At 41.2% G+C, this 22,519-nt stretch overlaps 1 protein-coding gene across 2 annotated transcripts in view; it reads left to right on the forward strand.

Moving 5' to 3' along the window:
* Nucleotides 1-4,375: 4,375 nt before the first annotated feature.
* The window catches only part of SEMA3A (semaphorin 3A), a 170,862-nt gene continuing 152,718 nt past the window's right edge, over nt 4,376-22,519 (forward strand). Inside the window, exon 1 of one of the 2 annotated variants that reach the window (XM_074573363.1) lies at nt 4,376-4,703. In XM_074573363.1, coding sequence (XP_074429464.1) covers nt 4,592-4,703 — 112 coding nt within the window. In that variant the 5' untranslated portion in view covers nt 4,376-4,591. The remainder of the gene's footprint in view (nt 4,704-22,519) is intronic. The other variant, XM_074573362.1, reaches the window with a different exon arrangement.

The following is a 22,519-nucleotide window of genomic DNA, read 5'->3' on the forward strand; positions in this document are numbered from 1 at the left end:
ACAACTACAAGAAATAGATTCTAGGTTTAGATTCCTGTCTAATATAGGCAAAAGACTTGAACCTAGAGGTAGACCTTCATGACATGTTTCCTTCAGAAGCGAGGCCAACATCCCAAGTTCTTCTGCATTGCTGCTTTTCCTCAATGCCAGCTCCCAATTCCTCTGCTCCGTTAGCTGGTGCATGCACTGCATCTGCATGAAAAACAACCTTTTTCATATCCCCACAAGGACTATTTTTAAACATTCTTTTTCATCATGTTTCCAGTATGTCCCCACAAAAAGTTTGTAGCGTCCCAAGTGAGGGAGCAGCAGCCCGTGACATAAAAGCAAAAAGCAGTAGCTGATGTCTGGATCTTAAATGGGATTTTGCTTCTGAAGTGGATGTGTTGTGAAACTGCATCCTGGGTCTCTCACACACCACATGACAAATGCACTTATAATTGGGCTCTAGAATGAGCCTCCTTTGGGGCTAATAATGATTCAGTTATTCTAAAGCATGTTACAAGTATCATTATGTATACAACTGGAGCAATTTCAAAGGGACCCTTTGCAGAATTGTAAATATTCTGCTTATCAAGCAACTCACCTGCTACGGAAGAAAATAGCAGGGAGCATATCCGAGTTAAGATTTCACATTTCCTACCGGAGCGTGTTCCCTAGGGAGATTTTTAGCAATCAGATAGTCTGAGAGGGGTTTTTTTTTCTCTGATTTTAACCAGAAATTGCACACTTAACCCAAGAAATCTTTCCCTCAAAAATTACTGGATTAGTACCGCGTATCAAAAACAGATTCTGGTAATTCCTGTGTAGTTCTGAGAAGGACCTGATCACATCAATATAAACAAGTAATGACTCATCTAAAACACAGGAAACAATTCCATATATAAGTACATTTTTAAAGCACACTAAAGACTTTCTTAGAGCAGTTAAGCTTTCAAGAGCTGCTAAGTCTAACAATCACAGCAGCAGCAAGAAGACTTGAAGTAATCATGAGTCAAGTAATTCTGTTTCTGAGTAACGAGAAGCACCAAATGGTGCCAACGTGCAAGTGACTGAAAGAGTAATTCTGCATGGATGGTCAACAGTGAATGTCCAGCCACATCCAAGTACAACTTTTTGTAGGATCCATCAATGTGAGGTTGCTGCACATATTGAAAGGTGGTATAAAAAAAAAAAAGCAAAAAACCAAATCATAATGCCACACAGCATGAGACCAGAAATGTTAAACAGAGCCCACAAGTGCTTGCCTGGGTTTTGAGATGTAAAACACTATATAGAATGTCAAATAAATGCCACTACAGAAAATAAAAATAAAATCTGCAACAAATATGGGAAATGATGCAGAAGAACTGTTATTTCTTTTGAACTTGCTGAGCAATAATGGAATAATTAAATGAGCTAATAACTGTGGTCGTCTTTTCTTCAGGAGGTTATTATTTGAAGAACAGAGGGACGTTTGGATTTTACTTTCTCCCTCTCTCTAAACTCAGCAGCTAGATAGCTTTCAAAAGACCAAAGGAAAAAAAAAAAGGTGAATAGATTGTCGTTTGAAAGTGAGTTGTTGCCCACCCTAAATTCCCAGAGTTGACGTTTCTGGCACTTGCTGTAGGAGCGTTGGCCAAATCGTTCCTTCCAAGCAGAGCCCAGTTTCGCCTTGGCAGAGGCAACATATGGCAATGGGCGTCTTTGAGATACAAAGCCTCTTCAAGCACCACTGAAGTGCTGCCATTGCCCCTCTCCTTATAAGGGGGCGTAGCATATGCTATCCTGACTAGCTGATTAGCACTACTTAGAGCTAAATAGCAGGAGGACGACCTACAGGACCAGTTTTTTACCCTTCTCTGCGTCTTTAGACTGGCATATCCCACCGAGGAAGGCAAAACATGAGCGGTCTCTCACATGAAGGATGCAAAAAGACAGTGCCTCTCATCTCTCCTAGAATGATGCTGTATTTTATCTCTTCAAATGCAGTCTTGGATAAATTAGTACCCATTGTATTTAATCCATACATTTTCTGGGCAAAATATATATTGACTGGGGACCATGATTTATTTATTTGGTTGCTGGAAAATAGTCTGGACCGTTACACATTCATTCCACATTAGAAAGATAGCATTTTAGCCTTGCATTCTCTTTTTCTTATAAGGGGAAAAAAAAAATAGTTGTGCCTTCTTTATGCAACTAGGAGTAAATTGAGTGTAACAACATCATTGTAAAATGATGGGCTTTATAAAGTCCTGGATATGGTGCATCTTTTGTGTGTTGTTTCTAATTGTTTGCTCAATACAAAAGGATAATTCATTAGGCCAATTCTCCAAATAATCTCAAAGTGACATGAATTCCTTTGCAGAGTGAATGTCTGTAGCAAGTAATCCATGGAAAACAGACAGGCGTCTCTTGTCATTTTGGAGCTCTAATCCACTGCCTGGAGCATGAAAATGCTCAGGATAACAAGTGTGGGAATGACCAAAATCAACATTATTTTTGGATTTTGTTTTCTTAACAATGCTGCTGATCAATAGAATTGCTGAATCTGGCAGATACAATGCCACGGGATTAATGAATTAAACTCAGTAAGCAGAAGAATTTGTTAAAGAGGAGAGGGGGAAAGCCCCTTCTTTTCCACTGGTGTGTGAACATTAAGCAATGAAAGCAGCAATGACAGAATTTTAGCCCTTGCTTTACCATAGCACCAAGCCTTGTTCTGCACGAGTCTTTAGATTTTAATTAGAACCACACTGACACCAGCATTTTCAACTATGAACTTCAGTTTCAAAGTTGAGACTATTTCCTAGATGCTGGTTTAGCAGCCAGGTCTGAACACAGAAAAGAGATGCTGTATTCTGTAAAATGCAGTGTAGTGCGGTCATCGTCAGTGGGACTAGATAACTGTTTTTTAATCCTCAGTAAATAATGGTAAAAGGAAGGAAAAGATCTCACTGAAATGCCGTCATCATAAAGCACTCACGGACTCTTTTTTCTAGAAAAGTATGGAACAAAATAGAGAGGGGTCATCACACTTCTTTGATGATGCCAATGTTTTGTAAAGGTCGATTGCCAGCGTTCCTGTCAATATTGCATTAGGAACGTAATACAGGGTACATATCTGTGTAAGACATTACATTCCAAAATGCACATTAAATTGATATCTAGCGCAGCACGGAAAATTTAATATACTGTCACTCAACTAGAAGGGTTTTTTCAGATGTGTGGGAGGGAAGAGCTTAAGTTTGCTTATATGTTTGTATTTACAGCTTCTTAACATTTAGAAGATCTCCGGGGATTTTCAGTGTCCTTTTGTTTAAACAAACAAACAAAAATCATTATCTAGTTTCATTGCATAAAAATTATAAGATTGTAATAATCACACAGTCCTAAAAATTGGAAGGTTTGGAACGTTTTTAACTTACAAGAACACTTCAGAGAATACTCCAGAGTAATTTATAAGCCCCTCCAGACCTGTACATGTCTTGAACTGATTGTTGAAGTGGGCTTTACTAGGAATTTCTTTCGCTGAATTGGAGTAGTGCAGGAGGTGGGGAGGGCGGGAGGGTTACAGCAACCTTCCCTAACAAGGCTTTAAAAGCTTCGGTGGTAAAGTTACGCTGATGGCAGACTTTGTTACTTGTTTTTTAACTGGGAGCAACCCGGAGAGGATTACGTTATGGGCAGGAGACGTTATTTATGTGGGTTAACAACATTGTGGGTTGCGTTGTGCTGTTGTTGTTGTTTTTAAAGGGGGACATGCATCTTTTAATCAGAACCATACAATGAAATTATATGAAAAAAAAAAAGAAAAAAAACAACCCCCCCCCCCCCAAGAACGAACCCAGCAACCTGGACAATGAGATGAAATGTATAGCTCCGTGCCTTTCCCAAGCTCGGTGGAGGTTTCTGTTCCCTCCTCTAATCTCTCCCGCGATGTATTTCTTTTTTTCTTTCTTTTTTTTTTATTTTTTTTTTATTTGCATGCCTGCTGTCACAGCAGGGGAAGGGGAAAAGGAGGGGGGGGGGTGTCGAGCTTTCCTACGCTCCCATTGTCAGCCGCTCTCGGGAGCGCGGGGAGAACCGGTGTCCCCCGTCCCCCCGTCCCCCCCCCTCCCTCCGCCGCCTCCCCTCCATGTGCGCGGGGAGCGCGGAGCTGCCGCCGCTCCGCGCCCGCCCCCGCCGCCCGGGACCCGCCCGCCGCCCGGGGAGCGGGGCGCTCGCCCAGCCCCGGCCCGGCCCCGGCCCCGGCCCCGGCCCCGGCCCCTGCCCCCGGCCCTCGCCGCCGCCCGCCGCCGCCCGCATCATGCCGCCCCCCCGCCCGCACGCCACTCTCGCCCGGGGGCTGCCTCCTTTTCCGGCCCGCGGCGTGTGCGTGAGAGGGGCTTGAAGTTGCCCCGGCGGCGAGGCGGGGGGCCGGGGCGGCTGGTGGCGGCTGGTGGCGGCGGCAGGGGCGCGGCGGGGCGCGGCGGGGCGCGGAGCGGAGCCCACCCCCATCACCTGTTACCTCCGCTCCCCAGGTTGCCTGAAGTTCCCCGGCGGCGCCCGGCAGGACGGGGAGCGCCGCGGCTCCGGCTCGCAGGGACCCTACAGTGGCTGCTGCAGCATGGGCTGGCTCAGGGGGATTGCCTTGCTTTCCTTGGGAGTATTACTAGCAGGAAGAGTGAACTGCCAGCATGTGAAGAATAACGTGCCGAGGCTCAAATTATCCTATAAAGGTAAGTCTGTTGTTCTCTCTCATTCTCGCTTTGCCTCAAAACCTCTCCTCCTTGCCCCGTCGCTCCCTCCCCTCCCCACCTTCCTCCCCGCTTTGCCTTATCTTCCGAAGGGGAGATTGGCATTAGGAGACATTTCTGGGGTAAAAAAAGAGAATTACTTAAAAAGCCACTCCGTGCTGCGGTCGGCACCACGCAGTTTAAACACAAACAAAGAAGAGTTAGTTGCATTTGCAGACAAGGACTCCGGATCGTGCCGATCCGTGGAGGAGCGTTTTGCAGCCTTGTGCTATTTCATCGGACTTTACTCTTTCAGACGGTGAGACGTGTTTGGCCACCCAGCAAACCTCTCCCGGGCTGGGCATGTAGCGCAGCCACAATACCAGATCTGTTTCAAACAGCATGGAATAGATGAAGATTTATATTTTCCTTTTTTTTTTTTAGGCATGAAGTGGTTAATTTTCAAGTCATGAATATTCAGTTTGTACAAATCTGACAATCAGATGCCTAACATAAGCAGTAGATGGTGGGTTTGCCAAGAAACTATAAACTGGAAGGAACAGATCAGTCCAGAAAAGGAGGAAAGGACTGTTAAGCTCTAGAAAATGCTGCCTATGGATGTTTAATGCGGTGCAATTTATTTGAACTGAGATTGTTTTCGGTGTAGTCTGATGTATCTCATTAGAGTTCACAGGGAAGGTGTAACTGAAGAAAGAGCACTGTGAGATTACATTTATGTTTGAAATGGTGTAATGCCACTCACACTGCAATTGTCAGTAATTAACTTTTGGTTAATACTGCCAGTGTTAAAGAAGGACTCTGAAGTAGGCAGACTCTTGTCTTTATCAGCATAGTTCCTCTCTAAGTGCATTTTCAGAGGAATTCACCAAATCTGGAGAATGTGCAACTAGGAAAGAAGTTTGAAACGTAAGAGCTGTAGAGTACTATTTCTAAAAGGGAGAGCTATATGCATGTGCGTATGCATTTCTCTCTGAAGAGCTGCCTCCTCATAAATCTCAGATTATTGAAGGTTGAGAGAAGGAGCAGCCGCTACGGTTCTGAAAAGAAGGGAGGAAAAGTAACACACTGCTTCTACAGTGGGGAAAAAAGAGAACATGTGTGTGCATGCCTGGTCATAGATGTCAATCTCAGTTTACAGTATAGTGTCAATACGTCTCTTGCCAGTAGAAATATGTTTTCCAATTTTTTTTTCATCTTTCTCGTGCTGCAAATGAGAGGGGGGAAAAGTCCTCTCTGATACAAGGCAGACGTCATTTTCTCACTCCAGATGAGGGAAAGAAAAAATTAAACACCTGCAAAACTTGGATGCATTGTATGAAACAAATGCATGTGCAGGGTTTTATTAAAGAACACATACATGCATATTTGTGTGTGTTTAAACTTGAAAAGATATATATGAAAAGAACAGTTTAAGGGGTTCAGAATCTGTTCATTTGATTTTCATAAGAAAAGCCATTTATATTTAACAGAAAATTGATTATTTTGAATAATGGTGTCTGAAGAAAGCTTCTGCCATAACTACATGTCATGTCAAATAACTCATTAAAAAACTCTTAATTGCTTCCAAACTTTCACAATCTTACTGAAACTCAGATTAGTATACAGAAGCGTAAATGCTGTAAAAGTATCCTGTAAAGGGGTTTAATGGCTAATTAATTATTGTTTGGGGTTTTTTTTACCCTTTTAAAGTTTATTGGTGGCTCAAGTCTGCTACCCCCGCTCATACTGCCTAAATTCACAGAAACTCATTTCAAAGGATGGCCAAATGTGACTGATAGTGGTTTTCCAATTTTGTTTGTTTGTTTGTTTTCTTTTTTCACCCCACTGGTACTGTATCCACATACAGTTTAGCAACATTTTGCTACTCTGCTGCTTGGTTGTTTTCCAGTTCTACTCTTGCTGAGAGGAAGGGTCCCATTTTCGTGTTTTTAAATGCATCATACAAGAAATTTTAATATAGTGTCAATCCTATATGAGCAAAACAGGAAACTGAAAGGAACATTGAAACTGTTTTTATAATTGGCGGATCACTGTAAAAAGAAAATGACTTCAAATGCTGAGCAACCCGATTTCCGATCTAGGAAATAAAGTAAATGCGTAGTTAATTCAAAGCCAGTTAAAGTCTGAAGACCTACAGGAATTCACACCCCGGCCTTTGATTCGTATGTGTACTTAATCACATATTTGACTTAAAACATGTGTAACCCTAAAAATCAGATCAGACTGCTCACATCCTTAATGTTAAGTACCAGAGTAAATGCTTGGCCAGGTCAAGAGGAGCGTGTTGCCTGTGCGGCTGCATTGATCCCCGAGTATGGAGATATCATTAGTAGCCAGGGAAAATTAAGCCTTATCAGCTAGTGCTTTTCCAGACAAATTTTGCTTCCAGCACAGTATTCTGTGCACAGATCAATGTTAACGCCTTGCGTAGGAACAGCCTTGAGAGCTGTAGGTATTGAAAATACACCTTTTAGGCACTGAGTGAATGCCTTACGTGCCAATCCATATCTCTCAGGGTACCTCACCGCTATATGACTATGTGATACTACGTGATTCATATCTATTGAAACTGCCAGCAATTAGGAAAAGAAGCTACCCAGTTACTCATTCTGCCTCTCCATACAGTGTTGTGGCTGAGTAAAATAAACTTATGATATCGGAAATAAAAATACGCAAGGTAAAAAGAACGACCTGAGTGACTTCTCTTTTCAGTGGCTGTCACTGTGCTTTCTTTTAACACGCATGCTTGTCTTTTTGCCTAAACAAATACCTTGGAGCTAATTGTCAGGGCTTTATTTCAAAAGAAAAGCAAGGATGTATTTTAACTTCTTGTTTTTCTCAACTAATTAGATGTCAAACATGGTTAGAAAGCTCAGGCATTTGCTTTAAAAAGTTAGCAAAGTGAGTCATGAAGGGTTAAATCCCTGCCAACCTTGATTTCCTATGGTCACTTGTTTTCAAAGGTCCAGTATTAGCTCTGCCATTTCCCAGGTTGCTGGACAGAAGTTTCAGTGAACTCCCATTCTCGCTTCCTCTTAACTTCTTGTCACTCAGCCTTGCAGAAGATTAGAAGTATCCTATGGGGCATGTTACGGGTAGGAAGAGGAAGAGAAAGTGTATAAATGCATATATTAAGGCCACATCTGCGGTCTGAAAAGGTTCTCTCTGTTTATTGTAAAACAGACTTCTGGTTATTTGGTTTATATCACCTTGATTTTGGTGGCATATTAAAGGAAGGAAATTTGAGGAGAGCACTAGGGAAATCCTTGTCCAGCTGAAATCGGTGGTGAAACTCCTGTTCGGTAGTATCAGGGTTTTGTTCTGTACATTTTAAAGCTTTCAAGCTTAGTGCATGGATTGGAAAGGTTTTGCACAGATGATATTTATCTCCTCATTTCAGTCAAAGGGAATTAATACGGTTAAAGGCCTGATCCACAGTTCGTTGAAGTCAGTAAGTTCTGGATCGTAGCCTAAATGTGGTAAAACCAGCTATAAAACTGAAAGCTCAGTTGAGCCCTTCAACCTGTGGGCTCCTCTTTTTGTGTCCTTCAAAGAAGTGTGTCCTTATTGTAAAGTAACAAGAAGTGTCATTGTTGATATGTCAAAAGTAAAGGAATCTTTTCTTAAAGAACGTGGGGGGCTTTGTTGTTGGTTTTTTGTTTTTTGTTGGTTTTTTTTTAATCTCACTGGCTTCAATTTCGGTGTCGGTTGTAAGTCTCTACATTGTGTCACCAGGTCACAGGTTCTATTCAGGAAACTTCTATGGAGCACAGAGTTCTCAGAGAGATGGTGATCAAGTTGAGTGTGCAAAGTTTAAAACAATAAATATAATCTTAACTCCAGATGGATTTCTTGTATCATTTATTGTTTCCTATTTTCTTTTGCCGTCCTCTGCTGGGGAGGTAACAGCACAAACAGAGATGGAACCAGCTACAGTAACCTTTAAATATAAACATATAAGCCCAAAGAAAAAGAGAGTTTCCATTAAAGATTCCTTGATTTACTGATTTTTCCTAAGGCAACCCCCATTTGTGTCTCCACATGAGTAATTCTTGTGAACCCAACTTTCTTAAATCCATCTGTCGCGTCCTATTAGTCTATTGAAAATTGCTAAATGCTGTAAGTATGTTTTGTAAGAGTACATGTGTGGTTCTTCTTTGTTATTGTTGCTCAATTGGATACATATTACTTGAGAATAAGTAACTGGAAAAGCATTGCACACAGATTTAGCTCTATTACTCCCTGGCGGCAATTCAAGCCATATTAAAAATAAGCGTTTTGTTTAAAGTTGCAGTGATAGTGAGAACTACTCCATCCTTGCTGTGCAGTTGATTTACAGTTTTATAGGGTGGATTTTTATATGGATGAAAAGCTGGCCCTAGTGAAAGCAATGGCAAAACTTCTGTCCGTTTCAATCAGTCCAGCATGCCGTGGGGAGGGAGGAACGACACCGCACTGAATTACCTGTCTGTACGCTGGTATAAATATGATACCTGGTTTGTAGTTTGTTGACCCAGTCTGGTTGTAGTTGATGACCTGCTGGTGGGTTTGATTGTGGTTTTTCCTTTCCATCAAACTCTATAACTCACAATCCAATACCTCCGCAAATATTGAGAAAGCAGGACAAAGTGGGAGAAGGAAATGAGGAGAGAAATATTGGCAAGGGAGCCTGTCGCTCTTGAGTTGGGACCAGTAATGGAGTTTGTCTCAGATTTCAAGGTATCTGCTTAAAAAAAAAAGACTTTTTCTTAAAGTATGTTGTAAGAGTACTGTCTGAGGGAAAAGCCTCTCTAAGGTGCCTGAAAAGGAGAGGAGGGCTGCCCAGACTTAGACCGTGAAGGGAGGCAAACCGGTGATGTTTGCGGTCTAGGCGTGGGCTTGTAACAGTCTTCAGCTTCCACCATTCCTGACGGCATTTCTGCACGGCTCTGCCACTCTCAGACGTCGCTGCTCAGTCAGTGCGGGAGGCTGGAAGGCAGTGAAGGTGGCAGACACAGCCACGGCTTCTTCAGCCTTCTTCTGTTTGGTTGGTTTTGTTTTTTTCCCCCAAATGATGAGTCTTTCGGAGAAGGTCTGTGTGTTGGTCTTTCCAATGTTGGTTGAGTGGGGTCTTCATGAGACCTGAGAACTGTCAGGGGTGACGGTAGGACTATCCTGCCTGCCTCTGACGTGCCCCACAGGCTGACAGGAGGGAGACGCTGATGAAGGAGGTGCCTGAGCTCAGATCTTGCCTATATAGGGAAATTTTCAGCTAGCTAATTAGAGCCTGAGACATGCAGTGTAATTGGAACAAGGAGGGTGAAAACCTAGCCCAACATGTTCATTTTGTGTTTCCAACTTTCCCATTTAATTCCAGTGGAAAAAGTGGTTTCTGAATTACAGAGCCTCCCTTTTCTGAGAAGCTGGAGTTCTCTATAATTATTTGTGCTGTACGGTTTGCAAATGACTGAATTATTCATGGAAGGTGCCGTATTGACAGCGATGGAAACTCTAGTCTTTTGCTGTGGACAAGGTGTGCAGCACTTACCCCTGCTGTTACAGCATCTTTAAAACTCTGACCTAGCGAGGAATTTAAACATCCGAAGTTTCACTGAGCTCAATGGACCTACTGATATGTGAAGTCTGCCTTAGGATTTACTTCTGTGCTTGAAGTTTTTTGATCAGGACTGAAGCACCTGTCTGTTTGCTCAGGGTTTATTCAGGTGTGTGTTTATTCCATAAGGCTTAGCAAAACAATATTTAAAATAAGAAACCCAGTCTTTGCAGGTTGCTACAATGTAAATGGGTTATTTATGATAATCTCTCCTGCTTGTGCATCTGTATATAGAGAAAGCGTTTACATGAAGTTCCACCTGAGAAGAAATCACTAAAGGATTTGTGTTTTTAACTCTTTCTTTTGGCTTGGAAGTGTTCTTCAGTTTTTATTAGATGCATTGCAATGCTCTGATCCTTTTAATATGGTTTTGGTTTGCCTAATCACTGATTTTGCATATGGCCTTTAATGCCCACAGCTGCTATTAGAGAGACATCTTTTTTATTTACTTCCTCTGGCCCGCAGGCTGTTTCTCTCATGTGCATACCTGCAACACTGCAATGGAAGCACAAGCCAGACAAAGTTGCTTCAGTATTTTGAACATTTTCTACATCAGCTGGAGCCTGACTTGACCCTAGTTCAATCTGAAGCAAAATCAGATCTTCACCTGAGGCAGTGCCTAAGAGACTGAGAAGAAAACAAATCCGTCTAAGTGGTGTCAATGGTTGTGACATTTTCCAGTTGTTGGAAAGCTAAAAAGGGTAAAATTGTCTTCAGGCTCCCACGTGCTTATTTTTAAGCAAATGTGTGGGGTGGACCCTGGCAGCCCTATGTCAAAATTTTAAATGGAAGTTCTGTAGCTTGTCCTGGTGCTCTTGTTAATTAAGGTTAGATGTGAAAGTTGCCGCTGGTGTTGTGCTGGTGCTGGTGGGCGATTCAGCGAATTCCTTCCCTGGCAGGATTAAAGCTCCCTTCAGGAATGTCTGCAAGTTCACGGTCCTCCCACATACAGTCTTCATATAGGTTAGCTGCTCGCTTCCAGTAACAGCTGTGGATGGTGAGAATAACTGTGGGGATAGTACATTTACTTGACTTTCCCTATTTTTTTTCCAAGTGGGATAGTGCCCCGATGTACAAGAGAGAAAAGGATGGCCACAGCTGTTGAGAGCATCAGAAATTTTAAGAGCGCTGGAGCCTTTCTCCTGCACCACAGGAGGTTCTCTGTGGTGTCTTTCTCTTGCTTTTTGACTGACACAGTCAGGCACATTAGGCTCTTTTCACTGTCAGTGGAAGGAGAGGTACCTCCAGAGAGCTAATCTTGGGTTAGGCAGGCTGAATGAGACTTTAGGGGTGCTCATCGCTTTTCAGTGACTGTAAAAGGAATTAAGCTCCTTGTTCATTCATTTTGTTGCTTTGTTTCTGGGAAGGTATCAAAAGAAGGTACCAATTAAATGCTGTGGAAGAACTCAGGCTGTATTCTGATCCAAAACATCCTAATTTAAGAAACTGTCTCTGCTTAAATGAATATTTAAAGTTGTCTAAAAGTCCAACTGATTAAACTTAAGTATGCCCTCAGTATCTGCGATCTTGAGGTCACCTGCGACTCTATCTAAATTTGCATCAAACTTTCAGTCATAGCAAGAACTCTACAGTAACACTACATTCTTCATATTCTTAAAACAATTACCTAACTTACATCTCACATTTCCCATGTCTCTCCTCCTTAATAAGCTCATCCCAAATCCAGTGACACATGCTGGAAGTGGCTGTCTGGGGCTGCAGAGCTTTGCTAATTTAATAGCTTAATCATTCAGAGTTTTCAATAAGCTGTTCCCTGACCAGCTCTCTTCCTTTCTTACTTACTTACTTACTTTCTTGAAAAGTAAAATGTTTTCAAGACCCAGTTTCATATAGGAGAGTTTGCAAATAAAAAATACATATGCATATGTGCAATTCAGAGGACAGGTGCCTCTTCCCTGATTCTCCCCTTTTTCAGCTGGACTATTTCAGTAGTGAGAGCAGGATGAAACCTAATTTAAGTCCATTTCTAAAAATTTTAAATAGACTTACAATTTGTGGGATTCTTTTCTCACTTGGGGGATTACATATTTCCCTTGAGCTAGGCACATCTACAGCAATCCCTGAAACGTGTGAGCACTAGTCTACTTTGTGTCACATCTAGTTTTCATCCTTTGCTGTTTGATAGCCAAACGCAGTAAAGTCAGAAGTTTTTGCCATTCTTCTAATGTTTTAAAGTTGTTTGACATTTGTTGGGCCGCCTGCTTATCTCTCCAGCTGGATGTTTCAGAAACTTTAGAAGTGAGCAGTCAAATAAAATTCTCATCTCTTATAAATATTTTCGTGCAAAGTTGGATCTTGCGGGGAACAATCTGAGGAATGAAGTAGTTATTTGCTTTCATCTAACTTGTGGAAAGAGGAAAAAGAAAGCTCTCCTTTACTCTCCACTCTAATGAAGCAAAGCTCATGTTGGTTCTGACGGCCCCTCTTGGCTCCTTTTGAAATTCCTGCCTTGTGTGAGAAAAGGACACAAAAAAGCTCTGTGAGATAATTTAAAGGATTTAGAGCTGCCTTTCAAGGGGGAGGGGTTGGTGGCCTTTTCTAGAGGCAACAGACGATAAATACAGCTCACAAGCACCCAAAAGAGCTGCAGAGAGTGCAGGGTACAGCTTTCATCACCAGCTGACACTGGAACGGCAATAGCTATCCTTTGCTAGACACAGATCCCAGGTCTGGACAAGGCATAGAGTGAGGTCTCTTGAGATGAAGTGGAGATTTTGGTGTATTACTTTTACTTCCTTCATGGATTCCCCAGTGCAACTTTACTACTTTTGAATGAATGTATAATCTGAAATGATTCTGACTCCTGATGAAGATCTTTTTCTCAAAACACAACAAGGGTCATATCAGAGATGATGAGTGTTGCTCTGCAGTATCTGTAGGTCAGCTTGGTCTCATCTCCATCCCACTAGGTCCTGTACGAGGTCTCCATTCTGCTAGGCCCATGTGGTGAGTGTCAGTTCCTGTCGAGTGACAGCAGGGACAGCAGAAGCGATGTCAGGGAATCTGGGAAAGAAAACTTTATCTTCCAGATTGCTTTTTTTTTTTTCTCAAATTCCCTTCTACTACAGCAGATGAATGGCTGTATCAAAACTTCTTGGTCCATTCTTGAGCTACCTGCAAATTGCATAGACAGGGAATTGCTTTATTTCTAAATTGCTGCTCTTCCAAGATCTGTCAGAGTCCATCCACCGAGACCAACTGTATATTTGGATGTATGGGAGGGTATGATAACATTTTCAAAGAGCTGCAGCTGGCACTTGTCTGAAATGTCCTAAACATTAGCAAAGCCATATTTGCAGGGTGTTGGCCTTGCGGTTATCAGTATGGTAAACCTCCGTCCATATTGCTGTCCTAAATATGTATCCTGTCATTTGTACTCTAGCCATAAAAACTGACCTCCAACAAATAGGCAAGCAAGGTTTCCTTATAGCTCTTTTTAAAGGGGTGCTATGAAATAAAGTAACAATATTCTGTGTTGAAAATTTTGGGTTTCTCTGCAGCCTGGAGTATTGAGATCAAGATTAACATAAACTTCTAATTCTATTTTTTGAGATTTTGTTTCCCATCTGTGATGGAACTGTAATCTGCTGGGTATTCTACTGCCTTTTGTGGCATTCTTTTACAATTTTGTGTCTTTTCGTCATTCTTTTAACCCCTGCTGGAACTCACACTCTTTACTGGACAACAGTCATGCAAATTAGGAAAGTTTTGTTATCCTCAATTATTCTCACCTACAAATGGAGGCTGGCGGTTAACAGAAACCCAGCACCACAGCTGATGATACACAGGAAGTCTGTACTGCAATGGGAATCAAAGAAAGTACCATAAATGTGAAATCCTATTAATTCTTTGGCTCTTCCGTGTCAGCTTCTTCACCTGTAAAGTGGTATTAAGTAATCTCATGAGGAATTGCTTGAGGTCAGAGACTTGCCATGCTTATTCAGAGCTGTATCCTACTCTCAGAATAATCCCATTAATGTGTATATTCAAAGTTCAGTCAGAACTTATTTTTGATCAACATACAAAGGCCTTACAGGTACTTTAAAGTGATTATAATAATTATATTCACAGCTGTGTACGCCCGTGACATGAAACACATGCCTATTATCCAGAAAGCATATCTAATTTAATTCAATTTGGATATTCCAGACAGTTCTATACAGGAACACTTCACAATGTTATTTGTAGTATCCGTCTCTATTTCACACTAAGTACACTGTGAAGGTGATTACAGATGACTCTGGAAAAGAAAAGCTGTTGTGTTTAGTCTTTGCAGTACTGTCTACCAAAGGTATGTGAGTGCTTGCAAGGTCCTGGCCTATTTCTCTGAGTCTAAGGTAGGCTTCTTTCTTTTTTTCTGGTAATCATATTTTAAAATTAAGAGGAAGTTAAAAAAATGTAATTTTTTTCTCGTGCTTATCAGACAAAAATAAAAACCCCACTTTGGTCATTTCTTCCCCTTCCCACCCTGTCTGAACATACCTTACCAGGCCACTGGTGTTTAATACTCCTCTGCCCCTACAAGAGTATGTTCTTTCCTTCCCAACAGATTCTGGACACAAAAATTCAATTTCTTCCTGCACACAGTCCTTTTTCTGATTTTCCATAGCCAAAATCCTTCCCAACCTTCTCCAGGACAAGGGCAGCCTTTCTCAGCCACTTGGGGAATTATTCAGTAATCAGTTTAGTCAGTCCTAATTGCCTATCATTTGTGACTCGCTCGCTGGAAAACTGTTGCTTGACAGTCCTAGTTCAAGCCTAATAATGAGGATTAACCACTATAATAAATTCAGAAGTGGAATTCTGCATCTCTGTAAGATTCACGTCCTCATTCCTAAAACAAACAAGAAAGCACCTGCTCCCCTCATCAGCCTGACTTGTGTGAAAATAAAATTGGTTGTTCGTATATTCCACATACCTCAAATGCAGCATTTAAATGTTACCTTCAGTGAATTAACTGAAGGAATTTTTTTTTCCCTTTGCTTTTATACTTCCTCATGCCACTTACATGATGTAATGGTTGTTTTGAATAACATTCTTTTTTCCATAATAAGGTACTGGTTTCCATGCTGTTAATTAAGAAATACAGAGCAAATACAAGAATTTGTGTGATTTTGATGTACCTTTGAACTTCAGGCACAAGTCTGTAGTTTGACTTGTTAGGCTACGGTGTCTTACTTGACCCCTTGCTACATAGTTTTCTGACAGTTTTTCTGGTGCTAGAAGGGCTGGGTCCAACTCTTGAGGCTGGCAAACCGACCAACAGAGACCAGCGTAAAAGGTTGCGTTTACTGGAGTAAAGAAGCTTTTCCATTTGTCTTCAAAGACAGCAGTATCCAGTCTCATGAGTATTATTATTCTATATTAGAAATTTTAAGCTATCACCAATTATTCTGGTGTAAATCAAGTGTAACTTCATTAAATGACTGTGACTGCACTGATGCATGTGAGAAGGGAATTAGACCGCTGATACTGTTAATTGGCATTGCACCAAAGGGACCGAGGACAAGACCGAGCAATGCGACTTTTAGTTTTTGAGCACAATTTCCATAGCTGAGACCACAGACAACTTTTCAAAGGACGTTTCTCATAAATGCCATTCATTCTCCTACAAGCTTTTTTTATCGGCATGTAGAAATATGTAAACGCTGAATTTTGTTTCACTGTGCGTTCACCCCTATTACTATGCATACAAACTATTTTACCTCATGCCAGACATATGGAAGTGATCAATGTATGCAAATTACATGAGGAGGGGTGAAATGCAGCTTTTTAGGCTAGGAAATGTGTACTTGTTTCTGGTTATAAGACACTGAAACCACAACAGAAAGGGAGACTTTAGGTCTTGAGACAAGTTTTCCTTTGAAATAACAACTGGCGAGTGGGTAGAATAGCAATGATTTTTGATAATCACCATGAAAGCACAATATTGTCCTGAGCTGAACCACTCAGTCAGGTCTATCGGACACCAGGGTTTCGGAGGCAATTGCTTGCATGTGCCGGGCCAGACCGTGAACCTGCTCTATGCGGAGGTGAACTGTTCTGGGACCCACTTATGAGTGAGTACGTACTATGGGCACACGCTCAGTAGTACAAACATGGGGTTTAACGGGCAGGGACAGCTTAAGGGTCTGCTGTTCATTTTCTTCCCCTCACATCATGGCGTGTCCACTGGGCAATGATTTGAACCTACTCTAAAAAATCAAGTTTTTTGAAGGGCTGAACTGTTTTGTTGGGTTCTGAGCGACCAAGAGAGGAAAAAGCAGGAGCTTAAGTCAGCTCTGCCTTTCAAATAGTTTGCAAAATTACTTTCCCCAAACAGTCTCTAAGAAATTCATGCTTATTTTGTGACCAAAATGTATTCACTGTGCTCCCAAAATTTTCCGTTCCAAGAAAGTTGGGTTGGGGGGTTTGGGCTTTTTTTTTTTTTTTCTTTTTTTCATATTCAGTGTTGCAGAGTAAGAAACTAATCTAGAGTCTGGCAGGGCTTTATGCTAAGGCATTGTCATATCTTTCATTCTGAGTTGAAAAATGGACAGATCACTGGGTTTCATAAGTGTGTGGAGAAGCTGTCAAAGCTCCTATTTGCATGTGAATGGTCAGCTGAGGTAGGAAGGGAGATATGTAAATAATTCTCTAGCTAGCTCCTGGCAAAGATCATTGCATTTCAAAGTGCCGTGAAAAGCAGCACCATAAAACTTGAACCTATTCACAGGTATGGAAACTCCCATGCCTTAAATAGATCTGCTGTAATAATGACCACTTGGGGAAAAATGAATCTTAAAAAGCAATATCAGGTCTCCCTCTACTATACATTTTCTACTTCTTTTACTATTTCAGAAAAGATAAGCTAAAAAAGCCACCATCCCTCATAGGAAAAAAAAAAAAAGGGAAAGAAAAAAAAAGTCAAAAAAGCACAAGATCTAAGCAGTAAGCAGATGTAGACCTTCACTGAAAATCTGTCAGACAAGTGTGATAAAATGGTAGAAATTTAAAGGATTCGCGTATTATTCTGAATTGTGTCAGTATCTGACCCAGGAGGCACCCAAAATAATCGTTACTTTAATCTCCCTTACAAACTGCTCAGCGTTTCACTATTCTGCTCTGCCGTTGTATTTCAGTGCATGCTCTACTAGGTAGAATGGCTGAATGTTTTCCTTTAAAAATAAATGTATCCTTCAAAAGATACAGTTCTTCCTGCATCCAAAAAAGGCAAAAAAGTGAAAGTAAACAGTAGAAAAATGAGGAACAGAATAAAATGAAAATCTTAATAGGCTCTGAGCCAGGCGATTTTCTACATGTTTTATTGTACCTCATGTCTACTTAGATAGAATTGGCATGTGTATATATGGAGAGAGAAAGATTTACTAAGCCATTTATGCCTGAAACAGCTCCAAAAACTGTGATTAGGCAGGCGCAAGGACTAGAAAATGTTTCCAAAGTAAAGTTCACCTCCAAAGGTGATGTTAATTATATACCTACCCCTTAGTCACGAGATAACATGGGGCTGTTGCTGTAGTTTACCAATATAATTTCCTCCTATATTGTTTTGTAGTTTCCATCTACTGGCCTTGAAATACCATGATGTATTTCATTCAGGCTCCATAGTTCAGTAAATAGCTTGTGTCACCCCGTAATAATTCACAGCACACATTTTCTTTCTCGAAAAGCTTCTGCGCACTAATTTGATCTGGTTACGTAGTGCTGAAAAGAACTCACAGAGACAAAGTTAAATGCAATTTCATTCACTGAATTTATAAAAGGCAATTATTCAAAGACTCCGGGGTTTGCTTGATCACAGTAATATTCCTGTAATGAAATGTGATTTGTCTCGGTATTTACCAGGAGATTAAAAACAACAAAAAAGAGAGAACTGATCTTACAAACTCCTACTGACATGAGTAGTCCTGTTGATTTCAATGTGCATGGCACTTGTGGCTTGAAGTGCCCTTTTGGGAGGTTACACAAGTTCTTCTTCACTTATGAAATAATAAAGCAACAAAACCAAGCAGTTGTAAGGATCACTTGAAATCTTTGAGCTCTGTCCAGTTAATGGAAAGAAATGAGGCAAAAACTGTTCAAAATATTGTTCTGTTCCCAAACGGAAGTTTTCATTCAGTAACAATCCCTCTTGATCCTGCTTATCCCATGGCTCCACACTGCTCTACCACAAGAAGAGCATTCATTGCCTTACTGTGGTTCACTGCGTCCTCATGTCCAGTAGGATACAACGTCAGCTGAAGTCACTACGAAGTCTGGTGGATCTTTGAGTCTTTTTAAGACTGTGTATCAATATAAAATTTGATCAGATATTTTTGAGTGCCCAAGCAAGTTTAAACTGAGTTTTTGAGCAAAGGAATGTCATATCTTACCCAAGCCCTCTCCCATTTTCCCTGTTAACGGGTCTTTCCATTAAAACCTTCTGTGCAGAAGTCCATCTGGGTGAGTGTAACATAGAGCACGCATTAGACACACATCAGCCTTGAAGCAGTTCTGTCGATTCAAGCACAGTAACTTTAGATAATTAATACAGCAATGTTGGAATAGGGTTACCATAATGCACTTGTTCTGTTTCAGTAACCATTCCCATATCTATCAGAAAAGGGCACAGCATTGTGGAAACTTTTATCCGTTAACCGGGGTATTACTTACTTGCTCTAACTGTGGCTCCAGGCACTTTGAGTGAAAGCTGCTACTGCCTGCTTCTCACATGAGCTCATTGGAGAGGGCCCAGGAGCTCTCCCCACAGCAGGAGACTCCAGAGCTCCTTTCCTGTCACTCCAAATAGCTGCTAACTCTAGCAGGAGAGCAAGGAATCCCTGTTCCTTTTCAAACAACCGTCTGACAAAGTGGGACAGCGAGCACGGGGCCATGTGCTCCCTCGCCCCAGACATCTTGTCAATGGGCTCTCAGTGCTCTTTGCGAAACAGCAAGAGGAATCTCAAATTGCAGCCACTCAGATGTAGCCACTTGCGCAGACACTTCTACTGTCCTGAAATTTATTGTGGCCTATGTCACATGTTAAGAAAATGCAGAAAGTCTCAAATGCAGTAGAGGGCGGTGGGGCAATAAAATTTTTCATGTTTTATGATAGGTATACATTTAAAGAAGGAAGCAAAAAGAATGTTTTCTATTAAAAAGAGGAGCGGAAACCATTTGTGGCATAAAATCCAATAGGAAACACATTTGCACTACTTCTGATCTCTGGTGCAGTTAGCTGTGAAGTCCTTCAGTAGGCTGCAAGGGGCATCGATTTAATTAATTGGAGCTGTTACTTAAACTATGTTAGTGATCAGAGAACAACCCACAAAGTAACTCATTAGTAAATAGGTCTATGATGTCTTGGAACAGAGGCATCCTAACACTTCTCTAGTGCTGGCCCAGGATGACGTCAAAAGATAGAAATCACATTATATATTAACACATATACAAAAGATTCATATATCAAGAAGGCCACTTAATGGAAGAAAGTCTCTGAGCCTCTTTGAGTGATAACTGAGGGACATGCTATCCAGGTGGCATGGTATGTGGAGCATAAATGCAACACAGGTAACTCCTTCCTCTGCTTTGTCCTACTGAGACCAGGAGCGCTCTCCCACCCAACTGCTATTCCAAAGGGATTTTTGGGTCTGGCTAAGCTCAGCCTCTGTCTTTGTGAAGCTAAGCTGAGGGAAGAAACTTCCCAAACTCTCTGAATTCTGAAAGTATCCTTAGGTGCATGCATACATTTACCTACCTGATGAATACAAATATGAAGCTATTTACACACCCATACTTGGACCAGATCCATAAACACTGCAAAATTATGGCACGCCCTGCTGCACGTTATTTTTAGCTGTTCCTCAATGTAAATGTCTAATTCAAAATTAAGTTTCAAAATAATGAATGATGTGTTTTGTGTTTCAGTGGGTATAAACGTTTGCGTTGCAGAGTAGATGATTTAAGCATGAAAGGTCTTGCATTCCTAAATCTGTTACAGAATGTGGGTGGGAGGTGGATCTTTCCTCCTTTGCTCATACCAGGAAACAAAGCATGAATGAATATTTGTCATGATGTTTCATCAAGACAGTGTTAACATTAATTGAAGCTACACGTGTGCGTTGGGGAGAGAATGACAGCTTGCTTACAGTAAAAATTTCTGAAAACCAGGACATTGGCTTTTAGTATTTGTACAGGGTGTTAGAGGTGTTGGTATTGAAAGTAGCCGAACATGAGCCTTCTGCAGTAGTCAGTTAATTAGGCCAGAAACAGAAGAAATCAAATGCTATTTAAAAAAAAAACAACAAAAAAGCAACAAAGCAAAGCAAAAAGAACCCCAAACCAACAAAAAACCCAAACGCAACCCAAAACGAAACCAAAAAATTTGCCCAAAAAACCTAGCACAATTTTCTTCAGCTCTGATATAAGAGCTTTCAGGAACTATGTCTTCTCCTGTCCTTATGTTCTTTCCTTAACCATCCATGGCTGGTCACCAGTAGTCACTGCTTTAGACTGGCTTTTGGTCTGGCTGGGTACTGCTGTTCTTACATTCCCATCTCCGAGATCAGTCTGGAGATTTCTCCATCAGTGTCAGGATTCGTGCTCAGTCCTGCCCCCAGGGACACAATGATCCCCAAGTATACCTGCTAAGGAACAATTACAAGAAAGGAATAAGAAATAGAGAAGAGGAGAAAATAAGAAGAAATAAAGTGTCCCTGTATCTTAAACTGGAAATGGAATGGTATTTTAGCCTTATGTGCATTTAAAAAAAAGTACAAATCAAAACAAAAAAAACCCCAACAACAACAAAAACCCCAAACAGAACTATTTCTAATAAAAACATTACTCATACTAGTATCATAGCCCTGACTTTACATTTATTGGCATAAATGCAAACTTATAAAGCTGTGTGGATGTTTGCCATATGCAAATCCGTCCATCCATAAATCAGTGTACAGACTGGAAACTGCACAGCTGAAGTGGCTGTAATGGTAAATGAAACCTTTCACCACCAGGTCAAACGCAGTTCAACATATGTGGTAAATGAAAAAGCACTATCATACAGGAATTGATCTGCGGCGTGTGCGAGAAGAGTGAGTGACCAGTTCACACTCTTCACCACCACAATTGGCACCCCAGGTTTGAGCTGGCAAATAAGTCAGAGCTGAGCTGCGATGGCAAAACATCGAAGCAACCTGGCTGATGACCATCCTCTCTAAGTCATGCATAAACAGAATATTTGCCTTATGGGACTGTCTGGTAGTATATTACAAGGATTAGGCAGGCGTTTTCCATCAAAATGAATTGTCAATGAAAAAGGAAGTTTCCATTTAATCAAAATTTTCCACCGGTCCTATCCAAATGAAAACATTACTTTGGATCATTGTGCTGATCTAAGGCTCATAATATTATATTGCTCTGACAGTAACCTCTGTGTGTTCAGGGTAGAGCAAGGTTTATAAGAGCTTCCTGTGGTTTTGCTGCATTCTTTCCCATTCTTTCCTGCACAGGACCATAACTCCCATTATAATCTTTGAGAGCACCTCAGAAATCATCATAAGGCTCGTATGATAGCAGGACAGAGTCAGACATATAGCCCAGTCTCAAATGCTGGCCAGCAGGTCTGAATTCGGGGTGAAGCATGTTTATCCTTTGTATAAGATGCAGTTGGGTGTCAGGGGATGCCACCTATGACAGGACACACTCAGATGCATTTCCAGGCTTCTCGATTTGGCAATATGACTTGGCCATGTCTGGGCTGTGGAATATATGCACTGTTTTGCCTCATTAAAGCCTAAGAAAGCTGGACACCCAGACCAGAACAGACATAGATACAGTGATCAAAAGCAAAAGTTATACATCCGTGGATTTCATTTTTTTTCCAAGTTGTCACTCTGTGAAAAGTTCAGCGTTTTGACTGTTTGTCTTAATTTGAAAACAGATGTTGGAATATTGTAATTTCCCTTGAGAGAAAAAAAAAAAAATCCTTGCTTTTCTCAGCTTTACTTATTCCTGCTATGAAACTGTGTTGTCTCAGAAAAAACAGTGCTTCATAAAGCTCCTACGTGAGTTGCGAAGCCCCAAACCATCTTGACACATGCAGCTATGTGCTAATGTTAAAGCATAGTCCTCAACGTTTATTGCAGCAAAAATAGCATTAAAAATTGATGTCTGATTCTTTAATATAATTTAATACATTATTTTA

The sequence above is a fragment of the Larus michahellis genome, chromosome 1, assembly GCF_964199755.1.
Source record: "Larus michahellis chromosome 1, bLarMic1.1, whole genome shotgun sequence".
Taxonomy (NCBI): Eukaryota; Metazoa; Chordata; class Aves; order Charadriiformes; family Laridae; genus Larus; species Larus michahellis.